General features: G+C 43.8%; 1 protein-coding gene and 1 long non-coding RNA gene across 4 annotated transcripts in view; one reads left to right on the forward strand and one right to left on the reverse strand.

Moving 5' to 3' along the window:
- The window catches only part of nfic (nuclear factor I/C), a 185,308-nt gene extending 179,079 nt beyond the window's left edge, over nt 1-6,229 (reverse strand). Inside the window, exons 1-12 of one of the 3 annotated variants that reach the window (XM_088394008.1) lie at nt 6,035-6,228; nt 4,203-4,373; nt 2,707-2,883; nt 2,450-2,633; nt 2,201-2,269; nt 2,047-2,121; nt 1,646-1,778; nt 1,448-1,569; nt 1,270-1,383; nt 1,031-1,179; nt 812-965; nt 133-230 (exon numbers count right to left, since the gene is read on the reverse strand). In XM_088394008.1, the coding sequence (XP_088250134.1) occupies nt 133-230; nt 812-965; nt 1,031-1,179; nt 1,270-1,383; nt 1,448-1,569; nt 1,646-1,778; nt 2,047-2,121; nt 2,201-2,269; nt 2,450-2,633; nt 2,707-2,883; nt 4,203-4,373; nt 6,035-6,115 (1,527 nt within the window). In that variant the 5' untranslated portion in view covers nt 6,116-6,228. Of the gene's footprint in view, nt 1-132; nt 231-811; nt 966-1,030; nt 1,180-1,269; nt 1,384-1,447; nt 1,570-1,645; nt 1,779-2,046; nt 2,122-2,200; nt 2,270-2,449; nt 2,634-2,706; nt 2,884-4,202; nt 4,374-6,034 lie in introns of all 3 variants that reach the window. The other 2 variants (XM_088394007.1, XM_088394009.1) reach the window with 2 other exon arrangements.
- LOC148388064 (uncharacterized) lies at nt 1,640-19,301 on the forward strand. The gene is made up of 2 exons (XR_015862083.1): nt 1,640-6,988; nt 17,211-19,301. It is a non-coding gene; the product is annotated as an uncharacterized LOC148388064 (long non-coding RNA).
- The last annotated feature ends 1,372 nt before the right edge of the window (nt 19,302-20,673 follow it).

Here is a 20,673-nt window from a genome sequence, read left to right on the forward strand (position 1 = left end):
TGTGAGTCAAATCGGTCGCAGCCAACAAACGTACGTTTAACGTGCCGCTTGATGTCCAATTCGACGCCGGGTGCCCATAGCAGATGGACTTTGTAAGACTCAATACGAGTGTGGAGTGAGGTCGGGACCAACCTGGGCTTGGTAGAGTCCACCGGGGTCTCGAGGCGCGATGCCCACAAAGGAGGAGCGAGCAGCGGGGGGCGTCCCCGGGGTTCCGGGAGCCGAGTACGCTGTTGTGATGACATCATCAGTGTACGGGCCCGGTTTACAAGTGGCAGCACAAGCAGCCGTTCTATCGAGTGGCAAAAGGTCGCTCGTTTTCACCAGACGCCGTGCTTTCCGCAAAAACAACGTAGGAAGTACAAGCCAGCCAACGGGGCGGGAAAATGCACACTGACCTGAAATGACGCCCAAGGAGCCAAACACTTTCAAATGTTAAAATCAGTCAACAAATGTGCAAGTTGCAACATGAAGATGTTCAAGATTGCAATTTGAGGTTTTTCGCGAGAATTTGAGTCGCTGACGCCACTGGATTGAGCTAAACGGTTTGAAATCGGAATGAATCAAATCATTCAATGATAAGTAGAAATGTTGAATTTGGGGTTTTTGTTTGAAATTTGGGGCATATCAATTTAGGAGAATTGGAATCTGCAATTTGTGGGCTAGAAAAAGGGTCAAATGTGGTGGTTGTTTTTGCCGTGTTAAAACTTGTCAACGATTTAAACGTCAACAGGCTGAAAGGTGTGGAATGGCCGAGAACGCAAACGGAATTCTGCAAAACGAGCAGCCGCTTGGGCTCCGAAGCACTTACTGGGCGACGTGGGCGAGCTCGTGGTTGCGTCCGAGGAGGTGCCGGGGGGCTTGACGTCGGCGGGCCGGCCCAAGGGTGACGGCCCCAGGCCGGGCGCCAGCATCTGAGAGGACAGGTAGTGGCCGCTCACTTTGAGCTGGTTGCTGCCGTTATGCTGCAAACACAAACAGTGCTCAGGGCCGAGACCGAGACCAAGACCTGAAACCGAATTAGGCTCACCGAGCTTTGATTGGCTGGCTCACAGGCCAGGGAGACCAGATCCTTCAGTGGGTCCTGGCCTAAGTGAGGAGGGTAACGGATGGCTCCGTGCGGGAAGTAGGACGAGGAGGCAAAGTGCAAAGACGGCGACGGGTGAGGGCGGGATAGGCCTGGACCACCACACACGCGCAAACGCGCACGGTGCCATCAGTTTGACTTTTTTTGATTTTGGGTCAAAGCTGGCTCTCTGCGTCACCGACCGCTGTGCACTGCGATGACAGGCCGATGATGCTGAGTGAAGGACCCCGGCCTGGGCGAGTCCTCTCGGGCTGAAGGACTATCCAGCTCAGCCTTCTTCACCGGAGGAGACACACCTGACACACACATGCATTGAGCGAGGTCAAAACGATGCACACGCTCGCATTCCTTTTGCTTTACCTCCTTCCATGTCGTCCGTCCAGTTTCTGGAGCTGCTGGCCGGGGAGGACGGCGAGTGGTAATATTCTCCTCCTGGACTGTTCACCTCCTCCTCCACGGAGCCTGATTTATGCCGCTTGCTCCTGGGCGGCACACACCCACGGCTTTTAATTTTTCGGGGGGGGGGAGGGGGGGGGGGGGGGCTTTCCGTGTGCTTACCCGCCAGACGAGGTGCTGGCGAGTGAGCGGCGCATGTTAACGGGCTGGGGGATTGCCTGGTTGAGATCGTAGGCCAGGTGGCCTTGAAGCTCGCCAATGGTAAAACTCGGCAACACCCCCGAGACGACGGGAGCTACAAAGGAACCCGCAGACAACAGTGACCCGTCAATGTTTCATCTCACGTCGACGCGTCACCCCCCCACGACAACTCAAAACGACAACGCTGGGGTAACGACCCGCTTTTCAGGTTTGGTCTCGCGACGTTGGCAAACTGAGCCCACCCGGCCGGCACCTTGATGTCATTTTGGGTCGGTGGTGAGTGGCAAATTAGTTCACTGAATGCGGTGAGGCTGAACGAAACGTGTGCACAAAAAGCGCAGGTCGCGTGAGCGCTGACTTACTTCTGGACACCCGCACCAGCTCGGTGACGTTGAAAACTCCAGAGGTCACAAAGGCGTCTCGGAACTCGGGACCGTCTGCAACATGGACCGCAGCGGGACAGTCAGCCAAGGCCACGAAAGTACGGCGCTCACGGTACACTGTGCGCAGGGTTACCCGTCGCGGCGCCGCGCCCGTCCTTCTGATCGGACGCCGTCCGAGCGGGACTGCTGCCCTCCTCGGCCTCTGCGCACACACAAAGAAGAAAGAACGTGGTGTGACGTGAGCCGTAGACAACTCTATTTCTATACTGTGGCGCGTTTGGCAACAAAGCGTGTTGCGGTTAGCGACGGGACAACTGCAAGTTACGAGCGGACCTTGTACCTCGCGCCAGGACCCATAATCAGAGAGCAGAAGCGTACTCGCCTCTGTGATGGACGTAGTAGGCCAGGTAAAGGTCGAGCTCCTTGACGGAGACGGAGATGTGCCCGGGCTGCACGCACAGCAGCGGGTTGGCACACTGGCCACCCTTGACCAGACGCTCGCCGTCTGTGCTCTCCAGTGGGATCCCCTTGAACAGGATCACCATCACTAGGTCCAGCCGCCACACCTGCGGGGCCAAAAGGGGCAGGCAAGCGACTCAAGCGATTACCCCCCCATCTACCCACCCCCATCTCCCCAACCTTGTCGGCCTGTCTGAGGCAGTCGATGCGTCGCATTTTGCCTTTCTGGTCGGGGTTGGACAGGACACAGCAGGCCGCCTTCTTGCCCGTCACCGACATGGCAAAGTCCTCTCGACATTCTGGACGGATGTCTTTCCGCAGTTTGGCCAGAAGGCGACTGGCCCACTTCTGCTTCACCTGCCGCCAGAACAACAGGGGCAGGACTTAAGTTAAAGTCCCAATGCTCGTCACACACATCTGGGTGTGGTGAAATTTGTCCTCCGCATTTAACCCATCCCCCCGTGTGATCTTGATCCATCCCCTGGGGGAGAGGGGAGCAGTGAGCAGCAGCAGTGCCACGCTCAGGAATCATTTGGTGATCTCACCCTCCAATTCCAACCCTTAATGCTGAGTGCCAAGCAGGGAGGCAATGGGTCCCATTTTTATAGTCTTTGGTATGACCCGGCCAGGGTTTGAACTCACAACCTTCCAGTCTCAGGGCGGACACTCTACCACTAGGCCATTGAGCTGGTCACTTCACTGGATTTCATGCGGACGCCAGCGTACCTGACCTAAACTACGATAACTGCTCTAAGAGGCCGATGTTCACCGAAGTTCACAACTGAGTTATTTTTTGGCCGGTGGGGCAAAATGCTTCTTGGTGCTATAACCTGGCTTATGCAACAATTTGTTTTTTTCAAACAATCTTGTTTTTTTGTCTTTTCTTTTCTCAATTGTATAACAAAGGGCGTCAATTGTACGTGGACTTTCAGAATCTTCTGGCGGCTCAGTCCCTCTCTTCTGTTCACAGCGATGCTAAATTATAGGGAGCACACAACAGCAGCGGCCTGCTAGCTCGATAAACAATAAAGTCTGGGCGCCCTCTCGTGGACACAATTACCATTACATATGGCTGTCCACCACGGTGCCTGTCCCATAATCACATCATCACGTTAAAAGCTCCGCTTTTAGGAACCGAAGATCATTTTGGCACCTCGGTCAGATGCTTATTTTTGTTATATGCACTGTTTCTAATATTTTGACCACTTTTGCTTGGCAAAGAGGGTGAAAATATTGGGAACACTTCAGTACAAACTGCTCACCTCTAAAACTTAAGCACAAAAGGGTTCACATAGGTTGGAAAACGTTTTGCTCGTGTTTTGTTTTTTGGACTGTCAGACAAGGCAAGCAATTCAACGATGGGGGAAAACATACGTGTACTAGAAGCAGCATAACTGGTAAAATTATTTCTTTTGATATAATTTTTTTTTTTAAATTGGTATTACTTACAATGAATTGAATGATTCTGATTCAGATGATGGACAGATGACAAATAAATGAATGAACAATTGGTGTATTTTACTCTTCGTTCCCGTTTAAAAAAAAAACAGTAAGATTTGAAAAGTATTTGATGTGATAACTGAATGTAAAAAGGCCAAATCTGTCAGTCCCGAGTCTGCGCATACTTTTAACGCGAGCGCACCCCTGCACGTGCAAGAGTGCCCCCCACAACGCACCTCTGCCTTCTCTCCGAGAAGCTCTTCCTTAACGGCCCGCTCTTCGTCTTTGGTCATCCTCTTCTCGTGCTTCTTGAAGTACTTCCTCTTCCTGGCCTGCAGGTTGAACCATGTGTAGGCGAAGGCGCGCACCTGCGGCAGCAGCGCCTCAATGAAGGGGTGGAACTCGTCCTGAAAACAAACGCGGGGGGAGCACAAATGACCATGCGGCCGTAAATGCACCGAGTCGCTCTTGCTGGCACGAACCGAGGCGACAAGCGCACTCGGCGTTCCCGTATGACTCGGACGCGTCTCGAAAGTGGTGATGGAAAAGAAAAGGCGAGTCGCAGAAGCCGGCAAAGGGCTCCCCTTTAAGGTCCTGGTTTTGCTCCTTCGAGCAACCGACTGTACCCTTGTCTAATTTTAGAATTAGCAGCAAGACAAGACAACATCATAGTTTGAGGCCTCAAATATGCTGAAGTCAAACGGCAGCGCAACTGTGCCCTGGTAAGGTGAGCCCCCTCAATTGAGGATGGACTCTTTCTTTTAGTGCCAGTGAAAATGAGAAACACAAAATGATACCACTTGCAAGGAGCCACCGTAGACTACGATCGGCACCCAGACATGAAAGCGATATCGCACCCTCGGCCGCAGCCTTCGACTGTTAGCAGCAAGTGGACCCATTCCACTTGAGAAAACTTTCCTCTTGACAGAGGACTCTCCTTATTACAAAACACAAATGTGAGAGGAGCTGTCAAGTAGGTCAGTGGTGTCTGCTGGAGAGTTCAAAGTCAGCTTTCAAATCAACACCTGGGTCACTTTGCATCTTCTCGCCCATCAGCTGTCACAATAATAACTGACGCTAGACTCTCCTGCGCTACTCCTTCTTGAATTTGCGAACCAAGGCTAGCACTGGCACCGCAGCCCTAGCGGCACTCTTTTCGCAACTGCTCGCCGGGACCGGAGGCCCTCTGTCGGCCACACTTTAGTCCCTCGGCCCGCCGTGTCCGACTGCGGCCATTTTCTGCTGAGTAACATGCACGCGGACGCGCGCGCTCCGCCGCCTGGAGGAAGTTGAACTTGGCCTTGCACCGTCCCGGCCGACCAGTCGCCCCAGGCACACGTGCGAGCCTTCGAGCGGCGTTTGTCTGGCCGCGTGGCGGTGAGGCGGCGATGGAGATCGGCGGGCGACGCGGGCGACACGAGCGCCAAAGCCCTCACGCCAAACTCCCTCGCGATAAGCCAACACTCCCAGTTGAGCGAGATCCGTGGCAAAATGGTGTCGTGTCCCGTAGTAAGCACCCAATGTTCCCCTTTTTGGTGACGTTCGGACAAATTCGGCGTCAACGCTCGACGCTCTAAAAGCCTGTTGAGGACAATATAACATTTTTTTACCTTAATGTCGAAGGCTAACTTCCGCTCTGTAAAGGAAGCCCTTCAGAGGCAACTCAACTCTAAGAGTTACGCTTTTCAAACGCAAAACGTTTCGTGTCGCTTTCTATTACTCATCCGAATTGTAGTTCACAGCGTGAATGTTTAAGGCGCTTGAGCGGTAATTTTCTAAAAGACGCGAGTATCCGCCAGTATCCACATGTTCTGAATTTAGCTTGAATTTTGAATGAAGTTTGGCAATGGACGTCATACGTCACACCGAGGCTGTTCCAGAACTAAACATGGGACATTTGGAAGAGAGAAAGGAAAAGCAGCAGCACAAGTTTTGTGCCAAATGAATTTACTCATTCGGCTCCGTGGCCTTTTCTGGGCACGCCACGTTCGGGACTCAAAACGGCAGCGAGCGGCACCGCTTTTGCTTGTTGTTGTTGTTGTTGCTGTTGTTGTTGTTGTTGTCCTACCATGTCCGAACCGAGCCGCCAGCCGAGGATGTCGAAGCCAATGTTACAGGCGGCCCATCTCCAGCCGCCTTCCTTTCTCATTCCATATTCACGGCCGACACCAGCTCCGTGCCAGCGGGGTAAAATCCAGGAGCGTAACCGTCCCGCGTCGAGCCTCGGACGGCCACCCCTCCTCCCTCCCTCTCGCTCGCTCGCCCCCTCCCTCTCCCGGCAGGCTGCGGCAGAGCATGATGGAGCCACGTTCACCTTTTGGGTTTACCTCCGCCAAGGAGCCCGCCCCCCTTTCCCTTGGCCCATTAGGAATAACAAACATAATGAATAGACTTCGGTATTGAGTTTTTGCTCCAGAATGTAACACAAGCTTGTTGTATCATCATTACAACTGACGTTTCATACAAACAGTTGTGTATTTTAAATAAAACGAAATGATAACAATATGACTTTTATTTGCTACGCATGGACAGCAGCTCACCTTGAACATGCATAAAGACTTCCCAGTTTTTGCAAAGGCAAAATTATTGTAGGAAACCAAGACTCGAAAGTTGAAAAAAAGAGTCCCCATTGCCAAAACGTATGAAATTCAGTGTTCGTGTCCATTGTAACAACGCGCGTGCACACGCACGCACACACACACACGCACACACACACGCACACACATACTCACAGGCAGCTGCAAAGTGTTGGGGAAGTCGGCCATATTGGTCTTGTATCACGATAATACTTAGATTTTGGTCATAATTTCGTTTTAATGTCGACGCTGCACTGGGCCTGCGGGGCTTAATGATCGGCATGCAATGCGCGTGTGCGCGCACGTACATGCGAGCTGCTGACTCAGCCTTTTCCCACGAGAGCCTTCCTGGCTCCCTCTGCTGGTCGTCGCACGGAAGGAACTTAACACGCGAGCGATGACAAAGCACGTGATGAAAAACTGGCGGGCAGCAGACACAAGAAGAGGTGAGATAATTTGTGACCCCCCCCACACACACACACATGAAATGTAATGTTGCGAATTCTGTGTAAATCAAAAAAGTAAATATTACTTAATATTAAATATTACAAAAAGGCCACGTTAATACTGTCGATGTTATGAACCTGTAGACGTGACACAAACTATTACTTTCTGAAAGATATTGTAAATGACAAGAGCAAAATTTACTTGTTTTGTTTTAATAATAACAGACAACTTTGCATTACTTATAACTCCTGTTTAAATTGTTCATGAGGCAAAAATGATTTTAAACTCATGTAAATTTAAGGTATTTCATACAGTGTGTTCAATGTAATCGGACTCTTCAGATATGAATGAAAGGCAGAATTTGTTTTTTTAGTTGTTCACATCTGCCTAAGTGGCTTATATTTCAAGATTCAAGAATTTTTCTTCGCCATGTTTGGGCGTTCCAAACAAGGAATTTGACTTCGGTACATCACAGCCTCTGTTCAACATTTAGGTGACGAACAACACTCAGGACGTGTGAAAAATGACAAATATTCGCAGGCATCCCCTGATCATAAAAAAAAAAACACAATTGGGACAAGGGAATTCGTTTTATAACAGTGTGTATTTGCGTGAAATTTTTGTAGTTAAAAAATGTCCGGAAAATCTATTGGTCCCCGGGCCCCTTCACTTTATCAAATCTGGCCCTCCTTGCAAAAATTTTGGACACCCCTGGGTTAGAGCAATACTCTATTCCAGTGGTCCCCAACCTTTTTTGCGCCACGGACCAGTTGCGTGTCGGAAATATTTTCGCACGCCGGCCTTATAAAATGAATACGGTCGTAAATAAAATGATACGACTGGCATAAAAACAAGTATAAACCACATAAAAATATAACTCATCATTACGTTGAATTAGTGGGAGCACTGAGCTTGTTTTCTCAGAAACGAGCGGTGTTACAGGTTAACTTGCCCCTGTGTTATCTTGCTACCCGTCTCTAGTTACGCTCGTTATGGTAAAGCGTTGTGCGCAATCTTGTGTTTCTTAACTGCAGATTCGTCACAAGCGATATGAAACTTGCCTGACTGCAAAACTGGTCGAATTCTCAATAAAAATGTTGAACGAAACGTCTAGTTTACATTTCCGACTGGCTGCAAAAAATAGCAAACACAAAAAAAATGAAATAAAAAAATGGAACAGTTATAAGCGGGATTTGAACCCGTGACGCAGAGTAATAAAGAATAGCTCATTGGCTATCGGTTTAACCGCTATGCTATCGTACAATCACTTTAACCGAGACAAATTATCTTGAATATAGACAAAACCAAATTACCCCTCGAGGGTACGAGTTGATCTGATGCCTAGTGTATACCCGCCCATTAGTGTTGGCTCGTGAGTGAACGATTCGTTCAAAAGAACGACTTCTTTCAGTGAACAAGAGTGAACGAATCACTTTAGGAAGTGATTCGTTCTTTTTTCAGTTCATATGACCAACCAGTAGGTGTCGGTAATGCCCATTGAAGCTGGTGCCACCTCGCCGTAAAACAAAACGAAGAAGAAAATGACTACCCGTTCACGAACGAGTCGTGAATTGCATTTCCCGTTCACCAACGAATAAATCTGTGAGTGAACGAATCAGTGAGCGATTCGCATTTCCAGTTCATCTTGAGAACGGATCAGTGAGGGAACGGATCAGTGAGGGAACGAATCCTGACTTTCTCGTTCGCAAACGAGTCAATGGGTGAACTGCCTTCCCGTGCATGAACGGATCAGTCAGTGAACATGTTGCGTCTCCTGGCGTGAACTATGTACGCCAGAATGTAGATTTACGATTTACTTATAGTAGGTTTTAAATAACGTGTATCAAAGTCAAAGTCTGCTTTATTGTCTATTTCTTCACATGACAAGACATACAAAGGGATCGAAATTACGTTCCCACTATCCCACGGTGACAAGACATAGTTCACAATGCACATACAAGTAAACAATACAAGAAAAATAAAACAGGAAGGCACAATCATTGAATAAATAAGAGTGATGAATAAATAATAAATAAACAAATAACACAATAAATAAGTACAGGACGCTACGCAGAAGGGGGAAGAGAGTTCAGGATCCTACCAGCCTGGAGAATGAAGCTGTTGGTGAGTCTGGCGGTGCGGGATTCGTGGTCGCCTTGCGGGCGAGATGGGAGGCGTAAATGCCCTTCAGGGAGGGGAGTGAAGCACCAATAATCTTACCAGCCATGTTCACTATGCGCTGCAGGGCCTTCATGTTGTATTCAGTGCTGCTACCACCCCAGACAGCGAAACAACTGGAGAGGACGCTCTCAATGGTGCCACGGTAGAATGTAGTCGTGACGGCCGGAGGAGCACTTGCTCGCCTGAGTTTCCGCAGGAAGTACAGGCGGTGCTGAGCTTTCTTCGCCAGTGATGCGGTGTTGGCGGACCAGGAGAGGTCCTCACTGATGTGCACCCCCAGGAATTTGGGGCTGCTCACCCTCTCCACCACAGCATCGTCGAGGGTCAGCGGCAGGTGTTGGGTGTGACCCCTCCGGAAGTCAACAACAATTTCCTTGGTCTTGTTGACTTTCAGCAGGAGGTTGTTGTCCCTGCACCACGCGGTCAGAAGGTCAACCTCCAACCTGTACTGAGTCTCGTCGCCCTTGGTGATGAGACCCACCAGAGCCGTCAGCAAACTTCACTATGCGGTTGTCGCTGTAGGACGCAGTGCAGTTGTGCGTCAGCAGGGTGAAGAGCAGCGGACTGAGCACACAGCCTTGGGGGGCCCCTGTGCTCAGTGTGATGCTGGCAGAGATTTTGTCGCCAACACGTACCACCTGAGGCCTCTGACAGAGGAAGTCCAGTAGCCGGTTGCAGAGGTAGGTACTGAGGCCCAGCTTGTCGAGTTTGCAGATGAGTTTTTGTGGCACAATGGTGTTGAAGGCAGAACTGAAGTCCACAAACAGCAATCTCACATACGAGTCCCTACTCTCCAGGTGGGAGAGGGCCGAGTGGAGGGCAGAGCAGATGGCATCCTCAGAGGACCGTTTGGCCTGGTACGCAAACTGGAAGGGGTCTATGGCGGGGTGGAGAATGGATCTGATGTGCTCCAAGACAAGCCGCTCAAAGCACTTCATGATGATGGGCGTCAGTGCCACGGGGCGGTAGTCATTGAAGCAGGACGGAGCAGGCTTCTTCGGCACAGGTACGATGGTGGCAGCCTTGAAACACGAAGGGACGATGGCCTGCTGCAGGGAAATGTTAAAGATGTCCGTGAAGACACCCGTCAGCTCCCCAGCACAGTCCTTCAGCGCTCGACCTGGGATGTTATCAGGGCCCGCCGCCTTACAGGTGTTGATAGCGGCAAGCGCCCTCCTCACGCTGTCGGCAGAGAGGCACAGGGGCTGCTCGTGTGGAGGGGGAGTGGTCTTCAGCGGGCAAGTGCTGTTCTGAGCGTTGAAGCGAGCATAGAAGCGGTTAAGATCGTTGAGCAGACGGACGTCGCCCTCACAGCTCTTGTATGCATATATATGCCTAAATATTGTTATCCAATGTATCAACTGCAGTTTCACATTAGATTGCTGGTTTGAGATGTACTTTTATTATTATTATTATCATTATTGTTATTATTATTATTGTTATTACTATTATTATTATTATTGTTATTACTATTATTATTATTATTATTTTAATAAACATTTATGTTATAACTTGTCAGGTGTTTTATTCCTTGTTTAATATTCGCCAATCAATACATAAAAATCAAACATTTGGTTAACTGCTTCATATGACAATATGTATATGCGTTTTACGTTGTTATACGAGTTGGTGCCCCCCCAAATAACAAATGTCGGCATAACGTTTTTTTTTTCCAACCTTTTATTCAAACACAAACACATTCGGTATATTAACACCATCAACTACAAGCCAACAAATAAAAAATTAAAACATCAATGTCGGCATAACGTGTGTCGGCTGGCAATGGCATAGCAGCAATGCTGTCTGTCACTCACTCACTCACTCGTGAATCTTAGTGAACGACCAATCAGCAGCGCCAGCGAGCTTTAGATGGAGGCGGGACTTAACGAGTCAGCAGAGATGGGGACTCGAGTCACTGTGACTTGGATTCGAGTCGACTCGAGTCGCTGTTTTGATGACTTGTGACTTGACTTGACAAAAAAATGAAAAAACTTGAGACTCGACTTGGACTTGGAAGTTAAAGACTTGGGACTTGACTTGACTTGAGACACGATGACTTGAATGACTTCAGTGTTATCTAGTTTATGTTTTCAGTTTGAATATAAAATTAATAATACATTAAAAAATATATATCGATAACACGGTAGGAGTGCAGGCTGAGAATGGCGTTGTCATGATTGGATCACTACCCTGTCAATCAATCAGTCGTGCCCTCTCTACCTACCGAACGTGTTTACGCCCCCATCAGACATGCACAAACATGTCAGCGGGAGCGGTACCGCGAGTCATCACCTTCGGCTATCGCAATTACTTTTATGACGGCAAAAGACGGACAGCACAGTGCGAGATATGCAAAAAAAAACATTTTGGACAGCCAGACGACATCTTCAAACTTTGTCCGTCATCTGAAGAGCCATTCTGCCAAGTAAGTGCTTTTCATTTATCTAAATAGGTGTGTATATATAGTGAAGGAATGGGGTCGAAATACAAAAAGTCCTGCCGAGCTACAAAAACAGATATGCTCAAACCTCATTGAATAAAGTACATAAGCATATTCACATATTAAATAAATAAAAGAAACATTTTAAGCATATAATTATACTTACACACCAAATCAATAAAGAAGACATAACTAGACATTTTTGATAAGTGGTAATGAGAAAGGATTTTATAACTTTATGATCTGATATATATTTCTGAGCACTTTGAAATAACAAATGTTTTTTTATATATTGCCTGAATAGCTTAATGACCCTTAAGGAACTGTTTAATGCATGCCTGATGATTTTCTAAATCACGGACACTGCCAAAGTCGTCTAAAAATGTTCAGTACTTGATTGTATCTTATGTGTTGACTAATGCTAGACGCCAGTTTTCGATTACTACTGAACGTTCTGGACAGAGGGAAATATTTTGCCTAACAAAGAAAAGATATGGTTGAAAGCATGATTAAACTAAGAATATGATGACGTAAGCAAGTACATGGAGATCAAAAGAACAAACGACCAAAAACATGGTAAGTGGTGAGTACAGACTTTGCATAGTTGGGGAACATTAAGAAATTGATGATGTCACAGCCAAAAGCTCACATAATTCCATACAAAATGACAAAATTGAAAGAATGATGAATGGATGAGGTGCGACAGTGTATGTGCAAGAATGGAGGAGAATGTTTACAGGTCATCTCTATGTTGTGGGCCCGTGTGTTATCTATGTTTGTCTTTGTGTATCAGTTCGTTATAAATGATGGAATTGGGCTAAAATGGTGCAAGAAAACAGTGTGCTAGACAATGGTTTATCAGATTTACATTGTTAAATGTAAAAATTAGAAATTATAGAATAATCTGAGGGTTGTGGGCAGAAACTGGTCCAACGAGGAGAGTGCCCAGCCCTCGTAAAAAATGTGAGAGAGAACATACATTGTAGAATTGGATAAAATTAAATTGTGATTGCAGGTGTTACATTTAAGAGGAATTATTGATCGATTAGGACATTAGACTATACAAGGTGGTTGGTTATATGTAAGAATAAGTCAAAGATTTGAATCACTTAGAGTTAAAAACAACAAATAAAAACGACATTGCCAACTCCCCTCCGGACGGCGTTATAGAGCTCTGTACACTAAAACTAGCAGACACAGAGACAGCTTCTTCCCCCAGGCTGTTGCTCTGATGAACTCATACCACTCTTAGAGTCTCAGAGTCATTACTGTGCAATAACATCCTGCTCTCCACACCTTTTTTGTCTACACTGTTTGTACTATGTGTCCTCTCTGCATCCATTGCAGCCTGGCCATCCTAGAAGAGGGACCCTCCCATCTGTGGTCTCTTCTCAAGGTTTCTCATTTCCCCTAGCTGGAGTTTTGAGTTTTTCCTTGCCCTCTTGGGAGTTTCAGATCAGGGGATGTTTGAGAATATCTTCCATTTTTCACATGTCCTAAGTGTTGTTGTTAGTCACCTAAATGTTGAACAGAGGCTGTGATTTACCGAAGTCAAATTTCTTGTTTGGCACGCTCAAACATGGCGAATAAATAACTCTTGAATCTTGAATGATGAATCTAATTGACATAATGAAATTTTATAATTGGACCAGTGAAAATTTGGATTCGGGCAACAGAAGGCTGACTTGCTAAACTTAATTGACCTTTATCAAAACGATTTAATTTAATTACACATCGATTGCGACTGATTCATAGGATGCATATTTGAGCTTGAAGGGGTGAGGGGCCATAAGAAATTTGGAATTCTTGATAACCAGCAAAATAGTAATACAGGGCACCACTTAATTAAAAAAAGAATACAGTCGGGCTTTAAATAACAAATACATTGACATGACCCTTGCGACAATTGATTTAAATGGCAATTTATGATAGACACTTGGGGTTAGGATTAACAATCCATCCATCCATCCATTACTGGTGCGGCTTGTCCTTACGAAGGTCACGGAGGATTAACAATAATAACTAGAATTTGTAATTTCTGTAGAAATTGGGTGTGAAGGCGAAGAGGCTGAATAAAAATTTGGGGAATGCTACAAGATTATGTTTAAATTTGGAACGTGTTGAATTGGTCGGAAAATGGATGAAAATATAGAAAGAATTTTGTAAAATTGGGCGTGAATTTAAAAATAGAAAATTTGAAATTTTCCACAAGTGGGAAGTTTTGGAATAGGTAGGCATAAGATGAACAATTAAAAAATTGAAATGGGTTGAATCAGTGGGGGGAAAAAAAAAAAAAAAGCAAACTAGAAGAAATTAGAAGCGAAAAATGAAATTTTGCAAAGTTTTACCGCAATGTTGGAAGTGAGGATGTGAAATTTTAATCTAGGAAGTGAAAGAAGGTGAATTGGAGGAATTATGAGGATGAAAATGAGAAATGTTGAATGTGCCAGGAAGAATGAATGGTGAAATTTTGGCTTAAAATTGATAAATTTCTCGAAAACCGTAAATATTTGGAATATTTGACATGAATATTTAGAATGTGTTAAAAGTGTAATGGAGTACATCAGATGAATTATGTGGAAGTAGTTAAGATAAAAATAAAATAAAAGGCAGAAGAATGCAGAAGAAGTTGAATAATAATAAAGTCAAGTCAAGTTTATTTATATAGCCCTAAATCACAAGCAAGTCTCAAAGGGCTTCAAATGTACAAAATTTGCCAGTTTAAAGTACAGGAACAATAAGTGTGAGGGCCACAATGATGATCATGACACCAAAATATTTCCAATTGGTTTTGATAGGTACAAATGGGGAACGTGGAAGAAGGTTTTTAAAATTTGTGATATAGCGTGACTCCATTATCAAGAGTACCGTATTTTCCGGACTATAAGTCGCTCCGGAGTATAAGTCGCACCAGCCATAAAATGTCCAAAAAGTGAAAAAAAACATATATAAGTCGCTCCGGTGTATAAGTCTATAAGTGTATTTTGGGGGCAATTTATTCGACAAAATCCCACACCAAAAACAGTCATGAACGAGCAACAACAGGCTAAACGATAGCAACAACAGGCTAAACGATAGGTATGCTAACATGACAAACACAAACAAAGAGCTGAGAACGGGCCTGACGTAACATATAGAGTGATTAAGGACAACTATTACATGAATAACATGTTTATAAAACCATCAGTGTCACTCCAATTCATTAAATAGCAACAACAGGCTAAACGATAGGTATGCTAACGTGACAAACTCAAACAAAGAGCTGAGAACGGGCCTGACGTAACATATAGAGTGATTAAGGACAACTATTACATGAATAACATGTTTATAAAACCATCGGTGTCACTCCAATTCATTAAATAGCAACAACAGGCTAAACGATAGGTATGCTAACGTGACAAACTCAAACAAAGAGCTGAGAACGGGCCTGACGTAACATATAGAGTGATTAAGGACAACTATTACATGAATAACATGTTTATAAAACCATCGGTGTCACTCCAATTCATTAAATAGCAACAACAGGCTAAACGATAGGTATGCTAACGTGACAAACACAAACAAAGAGCTGAGAACGGGCCTGACGTAACATATAGAGTGATTAAGGACAATTGTTACATGAATAACATGTTTATAAAACCATCGGTGTCACTTCAATTCATTAAATCCATCAATCGTTCTTTGTCAACAATGGGTGCGCACGGCTGAGGGCGCTTGCACTTCAAAATATTCCACAGGCTCATATAACGATAGATAAACTATATTTCAAATAACTATAATACAAGCCAATAATATTATCAAACCATCCGTGCACTTTAATTCCATTAAATCCATCAATCAAATTCCTCGCCCTTTGTCAACATCGCCGCGCGTGCGCCCTGACGTCAGCCTCGTCTTTATTCCACAGATCTACTATATAACTATATTGTAGCGTTAACAAAGTACAAGGATAGACGTGGGTTTGGTAAACGGCTCTTTATTAAACAAAACAAACTTCAAAAAGCCATAATAGTTTTTCAAACCTTCTATGTCACTCCAAATCCTTAATTCCTTCAAACTCTTTGTCCTCCGTGTCACTTAGAAATGATCACTGCTAATGATGCCGGTAGTCCTTATGTGGGCACGTTTGTATGTAAACAACCGCCGCGCCGCGCTACTGACGTCACTTGAAATAGTAATCCATTGGTACATCACGGTTCTCCAAACTTTCTTTCTGCTGCTCGATTACTGTTTTCAGCTGCATATTTTACAACTTGAAGTTTGTAACCTGCAAAATATCATAGTTTCTTTTTGGTGCCATTTTTCTTAAGCCCACCCATGAGTCACGGCCAACGGTGAAATTTAGAGCGCCCTCATCCAGTTTCGTCTGAGAATATAATTTTTTTTGGTTGTTTTATCAAAGTCAAAGTCTGCTTTATCGTCGATTTTTTTTTTTTATATACTAAGACACACAAAGAGATTGAAATTACGTTTCCACTATCCCTCGGTGCGATAGTACACATATGCATACAAGCAACACAAAAAAAAAACCAAGAAGGCACAAACAATGAATAAATAAGAGTGTTGAATAAATGATAAATAAACAAATAATAATAAATAATAATAATAAATATAAGAGGAGCAAAAATGGAGCAAATGTACATACACCAGACAGTGTACTTGGATATGGTGCTTTAAAGTGTTAATTGCTTTATTGGATGTTTCCTCTATTTTTTATGTTTTGAAAATGTTCAAGATAAAGATATAAAAGCATGTGAAGTGATCAACTATACTAAAAATAACATGGGAAGTGGTCACCTATACTTGTAAGTGATGTCTTAATGATCAAGTAAAAATTTGTGAAAAAAAACATATATAAGTCGCTCCTGAGTATAACTCGCCCCCCCACCTAAACTATGAAAAAAACCGCGACTTATAGTCCGGAAATTACGGTAAGCATTTCTTTTTAATTCTAAGAATTGGCATCAACAAAAATGAGAACGATAATCTTCAATGTGATAGTGTAAGTGGCAGGAGGAAACTGTGTATATTGTTTTTAAAACATTCTTTTTAGTCTCATTATTTTTTAGGAGGGTCAGTAATGCTTGTGAGGAGATGAATGAAGGAACAAGGTAACAGTAAAAGGGAGTGCTCTATAAATTTGCGTTTTTTTGCCAGATGTAGTTATTTGGAGGGATGAATTTAAACTGAAAGCAAAATGGAACTGTTTAGTGGAAGAAATATGGGAAGGTGAAAATATTGAAGTCACAGCTCAACACAAAGTGTCAAATAGTCTAAGTGTGAGATATGAGCAAACTAAGTGGGGAGTTAAATCATGTTCCAGCATTATGCATATTAGCAAATGATGAGAGGACAGGAGACTAGACAATTAGATATTTATTTTGGATTTAAAATAAAAAAAGGGAAATTTTAATTGAGGATATAATTTTGCCTAGGGAGGGTTCCTTTTACAATTTAATATTGGATGTTTTCATGTGTGTGTGGATTATTCTTCGTTTATCATTATGAATTTTATTTTTATTTTTTGGTATTATGAATGTTTATTGTGCGGAGAGCTGCATTGCACAGCTACAGGAGGGTGATGGCTTTTGTTCATACAGCCATGTGAGATGCTGCCGGTCGAGTTTCAGGGACTGAGAATTGGTGATTCTAAGCCAGGATGGCATCTGGAGGTACACCGAAGTCCAGCTGGCGATTGGTATGTTACCATGGGCATTGTTATTTTTACTTTTTAACCATAGTGACAAATTTTTTAGAATGTGTCAAAAGGGGCAGGGAAAAAAAAAACACCAAAGGGGGGAATTGTGAGATTTGAAGTGTTTTCAGATTTGATGGTTTCAAGTCTTCAACATGCTAGACGGAGGAGAAGAAGCAGCTCGGCAGAAATGAAGTGAATGGGAGACAACATCGTGAAATGGAGCCAAAGCCTGGTAACAAGTGTGGAGAGTTTTAAAATAGCTTATAATAAATTGGAGACCTTTACAAGATAGGATCAAATAGGTGGGAGAGTATTAAATGTAAAAAATTGGAACAATAACATACAGACTAGAAACGAATCAGGAACAGGTGGATAATTTATGCAATCGTTTCCATATCTTTCTGTCCTGTCACACCAACCATCTGCATGTCCTGCAACATCTTCATCTCTGCCACACTCTCCATTATTTTGGCCAGTAGAGATTTCCAAGCCTCGCTTCTAACATTCTTTCCCATAACTTTATGCTTTGCTTAATCAACATAACACCTCTGTAGCTACTACAGTTCTGCGCATCGCCGTGGCCTGAAATAAAAAATAGGAGTCAGCACCTTTCCAGGAATCTTCTCGCTTTTTAAGAATCTCCCCTGCCACCTCTCCTTGATAGTTTCATGCTGTCACTGGAATGTCGTCTCGGCCAATTGCCTTTCCACTCTCCTTCTTTTACAAATGTCTGGGTATGAATTTTATCTATATTTATTTTTCTCACTCATTGGCGGCCCCACAGAGGGACTTGAAGCGGCTCCACAGAGGGACATGGTGTGCCAACAGAGGGACCCTGGTGGTATCAATGGTTTTGGTGACCTCAGTGAAACTGAGGTCAACAGAGGGAGTGAAGGAATGGGGTCGAAATACAAAAAGTCCTGCCTAGCTACAAAAACAGATATGCTCGAACCTCATTGAATAAAGTACATAAGCAGACAAGTATATTCACATATTAAATAAATAAAAGAAACACTTTAAGCATATAATTATACCTACACACCAAATCAATAAAGAAGACATAACTAGACATTTTTGATAAGTGGTAATGAGACAGGTTTTTATAACTTTATGATCTGATATATATTTCTGAGCACTTTGAAATAACAAATGTTTTTTTATATATTGCCTGAATAGCTTAATGACCCTTAAGGAACTGTTTAATGCATGCCTGATGATTTTCTAAATCACGGACACTGCCAAAGTCGTCTAAAAATGTTCAGTACTTGATTGTATCTTATGTGTTGACGAATGCTAGATGCCAGTTTTCGATTACTACTGAACGTTCTGGACAGAGGGAAATAGTTTTCCTAACAAAGAAAAGATATGGTTGAAAGCATGATTAAACAAAAAATATGATGATGTAAGCAAGTACATGGAGATCAAAAGAACAAAAAAACAAAAACATGGTAAGTGGTGAGTACAAACTTTGCATAGTCAGGGAACATTAATAAATTGATGATGTCACAGCCAAAAGCTCACATAATTCCGTACAAAATGACAAAATTGAAAGAATGATGAATGGATGAGGTGCGATAGTGTATGTGCAAGAATGGAGGAGAATGTTTACAGGAAGGTCACTTGGAGATAAAACCAGCAGGTGCCAGAGGGAGACAGCCAAGCCAAAGATGATCGTCAAGGCTGAAAGACGGAAAACAACAGCCCCCGCACATTGAATTGCCCATAATCAGCACCCAACCCCACAGAACCAGCTCTCATCGAACCAGCACCCACTCCCATGGACTCAGACTCTCCTGCGAACTTGCCCCGCCCCAAAGACTCATCACCCATCAAACTCGGCTCACACTGGCATGTGCAACTGAATATAAGCTGACCAAATAACCTTGAACGTTGCCTTTTCTGAATGGAGACTTTCCGCTCTTGAAAGGCCCAGCGCTGTATTGTACTTTCCTGAAAACAGAGCTTTCTTGACAAGAATTGTGATTGAACTCAACCAACCTGTGTAAGTCTAATTTCTGCTTCAGTGTCTTAACATTTACCAAGATCTGAAGAAATCAAACGAGCACGCAGTGAGTAAATTGGATAACAGGTGATTGGCAATGGCTTTTGCCGTAAGGCGCAGATAGCGCGCTCCCTAAATTGTGGACAAAATTCCACAATAGCTTTAATGAGATGAATATGATGATGAAACTGAATTAAGTAAATATGATTTAATATGGAGCAAGTTAATAAATAAATACTACAGTTAACTTGACTTGGACTTGACTTGACCTATTTAAGGACTTGACTTGGACTTGACTTGACCTATTTAAGGACTTGACTTGACTTGCCCAAGAAAAAAATGACTTGGGACTTATTTGAGACTTGAAGGTTGAGACTTGAGACTTACTTGAGACTTGCACATGTGTGACTTGGTCCCATCTCTGCGAGTCAGTGACGTAACTTTCCGTTCGCGAACGAGTCGTGAATTGCATTTCCCGTTCACCAACGAACGAATCAGTGAGTGAACGAATCTGTGAGTGGGTGATTCGTATTTCCAGTTCATCGTGAGAACGGATCAGTGAGGGAACGAATCCTGACTTTCTCATTCGCGAACGAGTCAATGAGTGAACGGCCTTCCCGTGCATCAACGGATCAGTCAGTGAACGTGTTGCGTCTCCTGGCGTGAACTATGTACGCCAGAATGTAGATTTACGATTTACTTATAGTAGGTTTTAAATAACGTATATGCATATATATGCTTAAATATTGTTATCCAATATATCAACTGCAGTTTCACATTGGATTGCTGGTTTGAGATGTACTTTTATTATTATTATTATTATTATTATTATTATTATTATTATTATTATTATTATTATTATTATTATTATTATTATATTATTATTTTAATAAACATTTATGTTAAAACCTGTCTGGTGTTTTATTCCTTGTTTTTATATTCGCCAATCAAAACATAAAAATCAGACATTTGGTTAACTGCTTTATATGACAATATGGATATGTGTTTTACGTTGTTATGTGAGTTGGTGCCCCCCCAAATAACAAATGTCGGCATAACGTTTTTTTTTCCAACCTTTTATTCAAACACAAACACATTTGGTATGTTAACACCATCAACTACAAGTCAACAAATACAAAATTAAAACATCAATGTCGGCATAACGTGTGTCGGCTGGCAATGGCATAGCAGCATTGCTGTCTGTCACTCATTCATTCATCTTCGCGAACGACCAATCAGCAGCGAGTGCTAGATAGAGGCGGGACTTTACGAGTCAGTGACGTAATTTCCCGTTCACGAACGAGTCAGTGACGCAATTTACCGTTCACGAATGGGTGAGAGACTGTTGCCAACGGATCAGTGT

This window comes from Syngnathus floridae, chromosome 13 (assembly GCF_059516105.1).
Source record: "Syngnathus floridae isolate MCC-2025c chromosome 13, RoL_Sflo_1.0, whole genome shotgun sequence".
In the NCBI taxonomy this organism is placed as follows: domain Eukaryota; kingdom Metazoa; phylum Chordata; class Actinopteri; order Syngnathiformes; family Syngnathidae; genus Syngnathus; species Syngnathus floridae.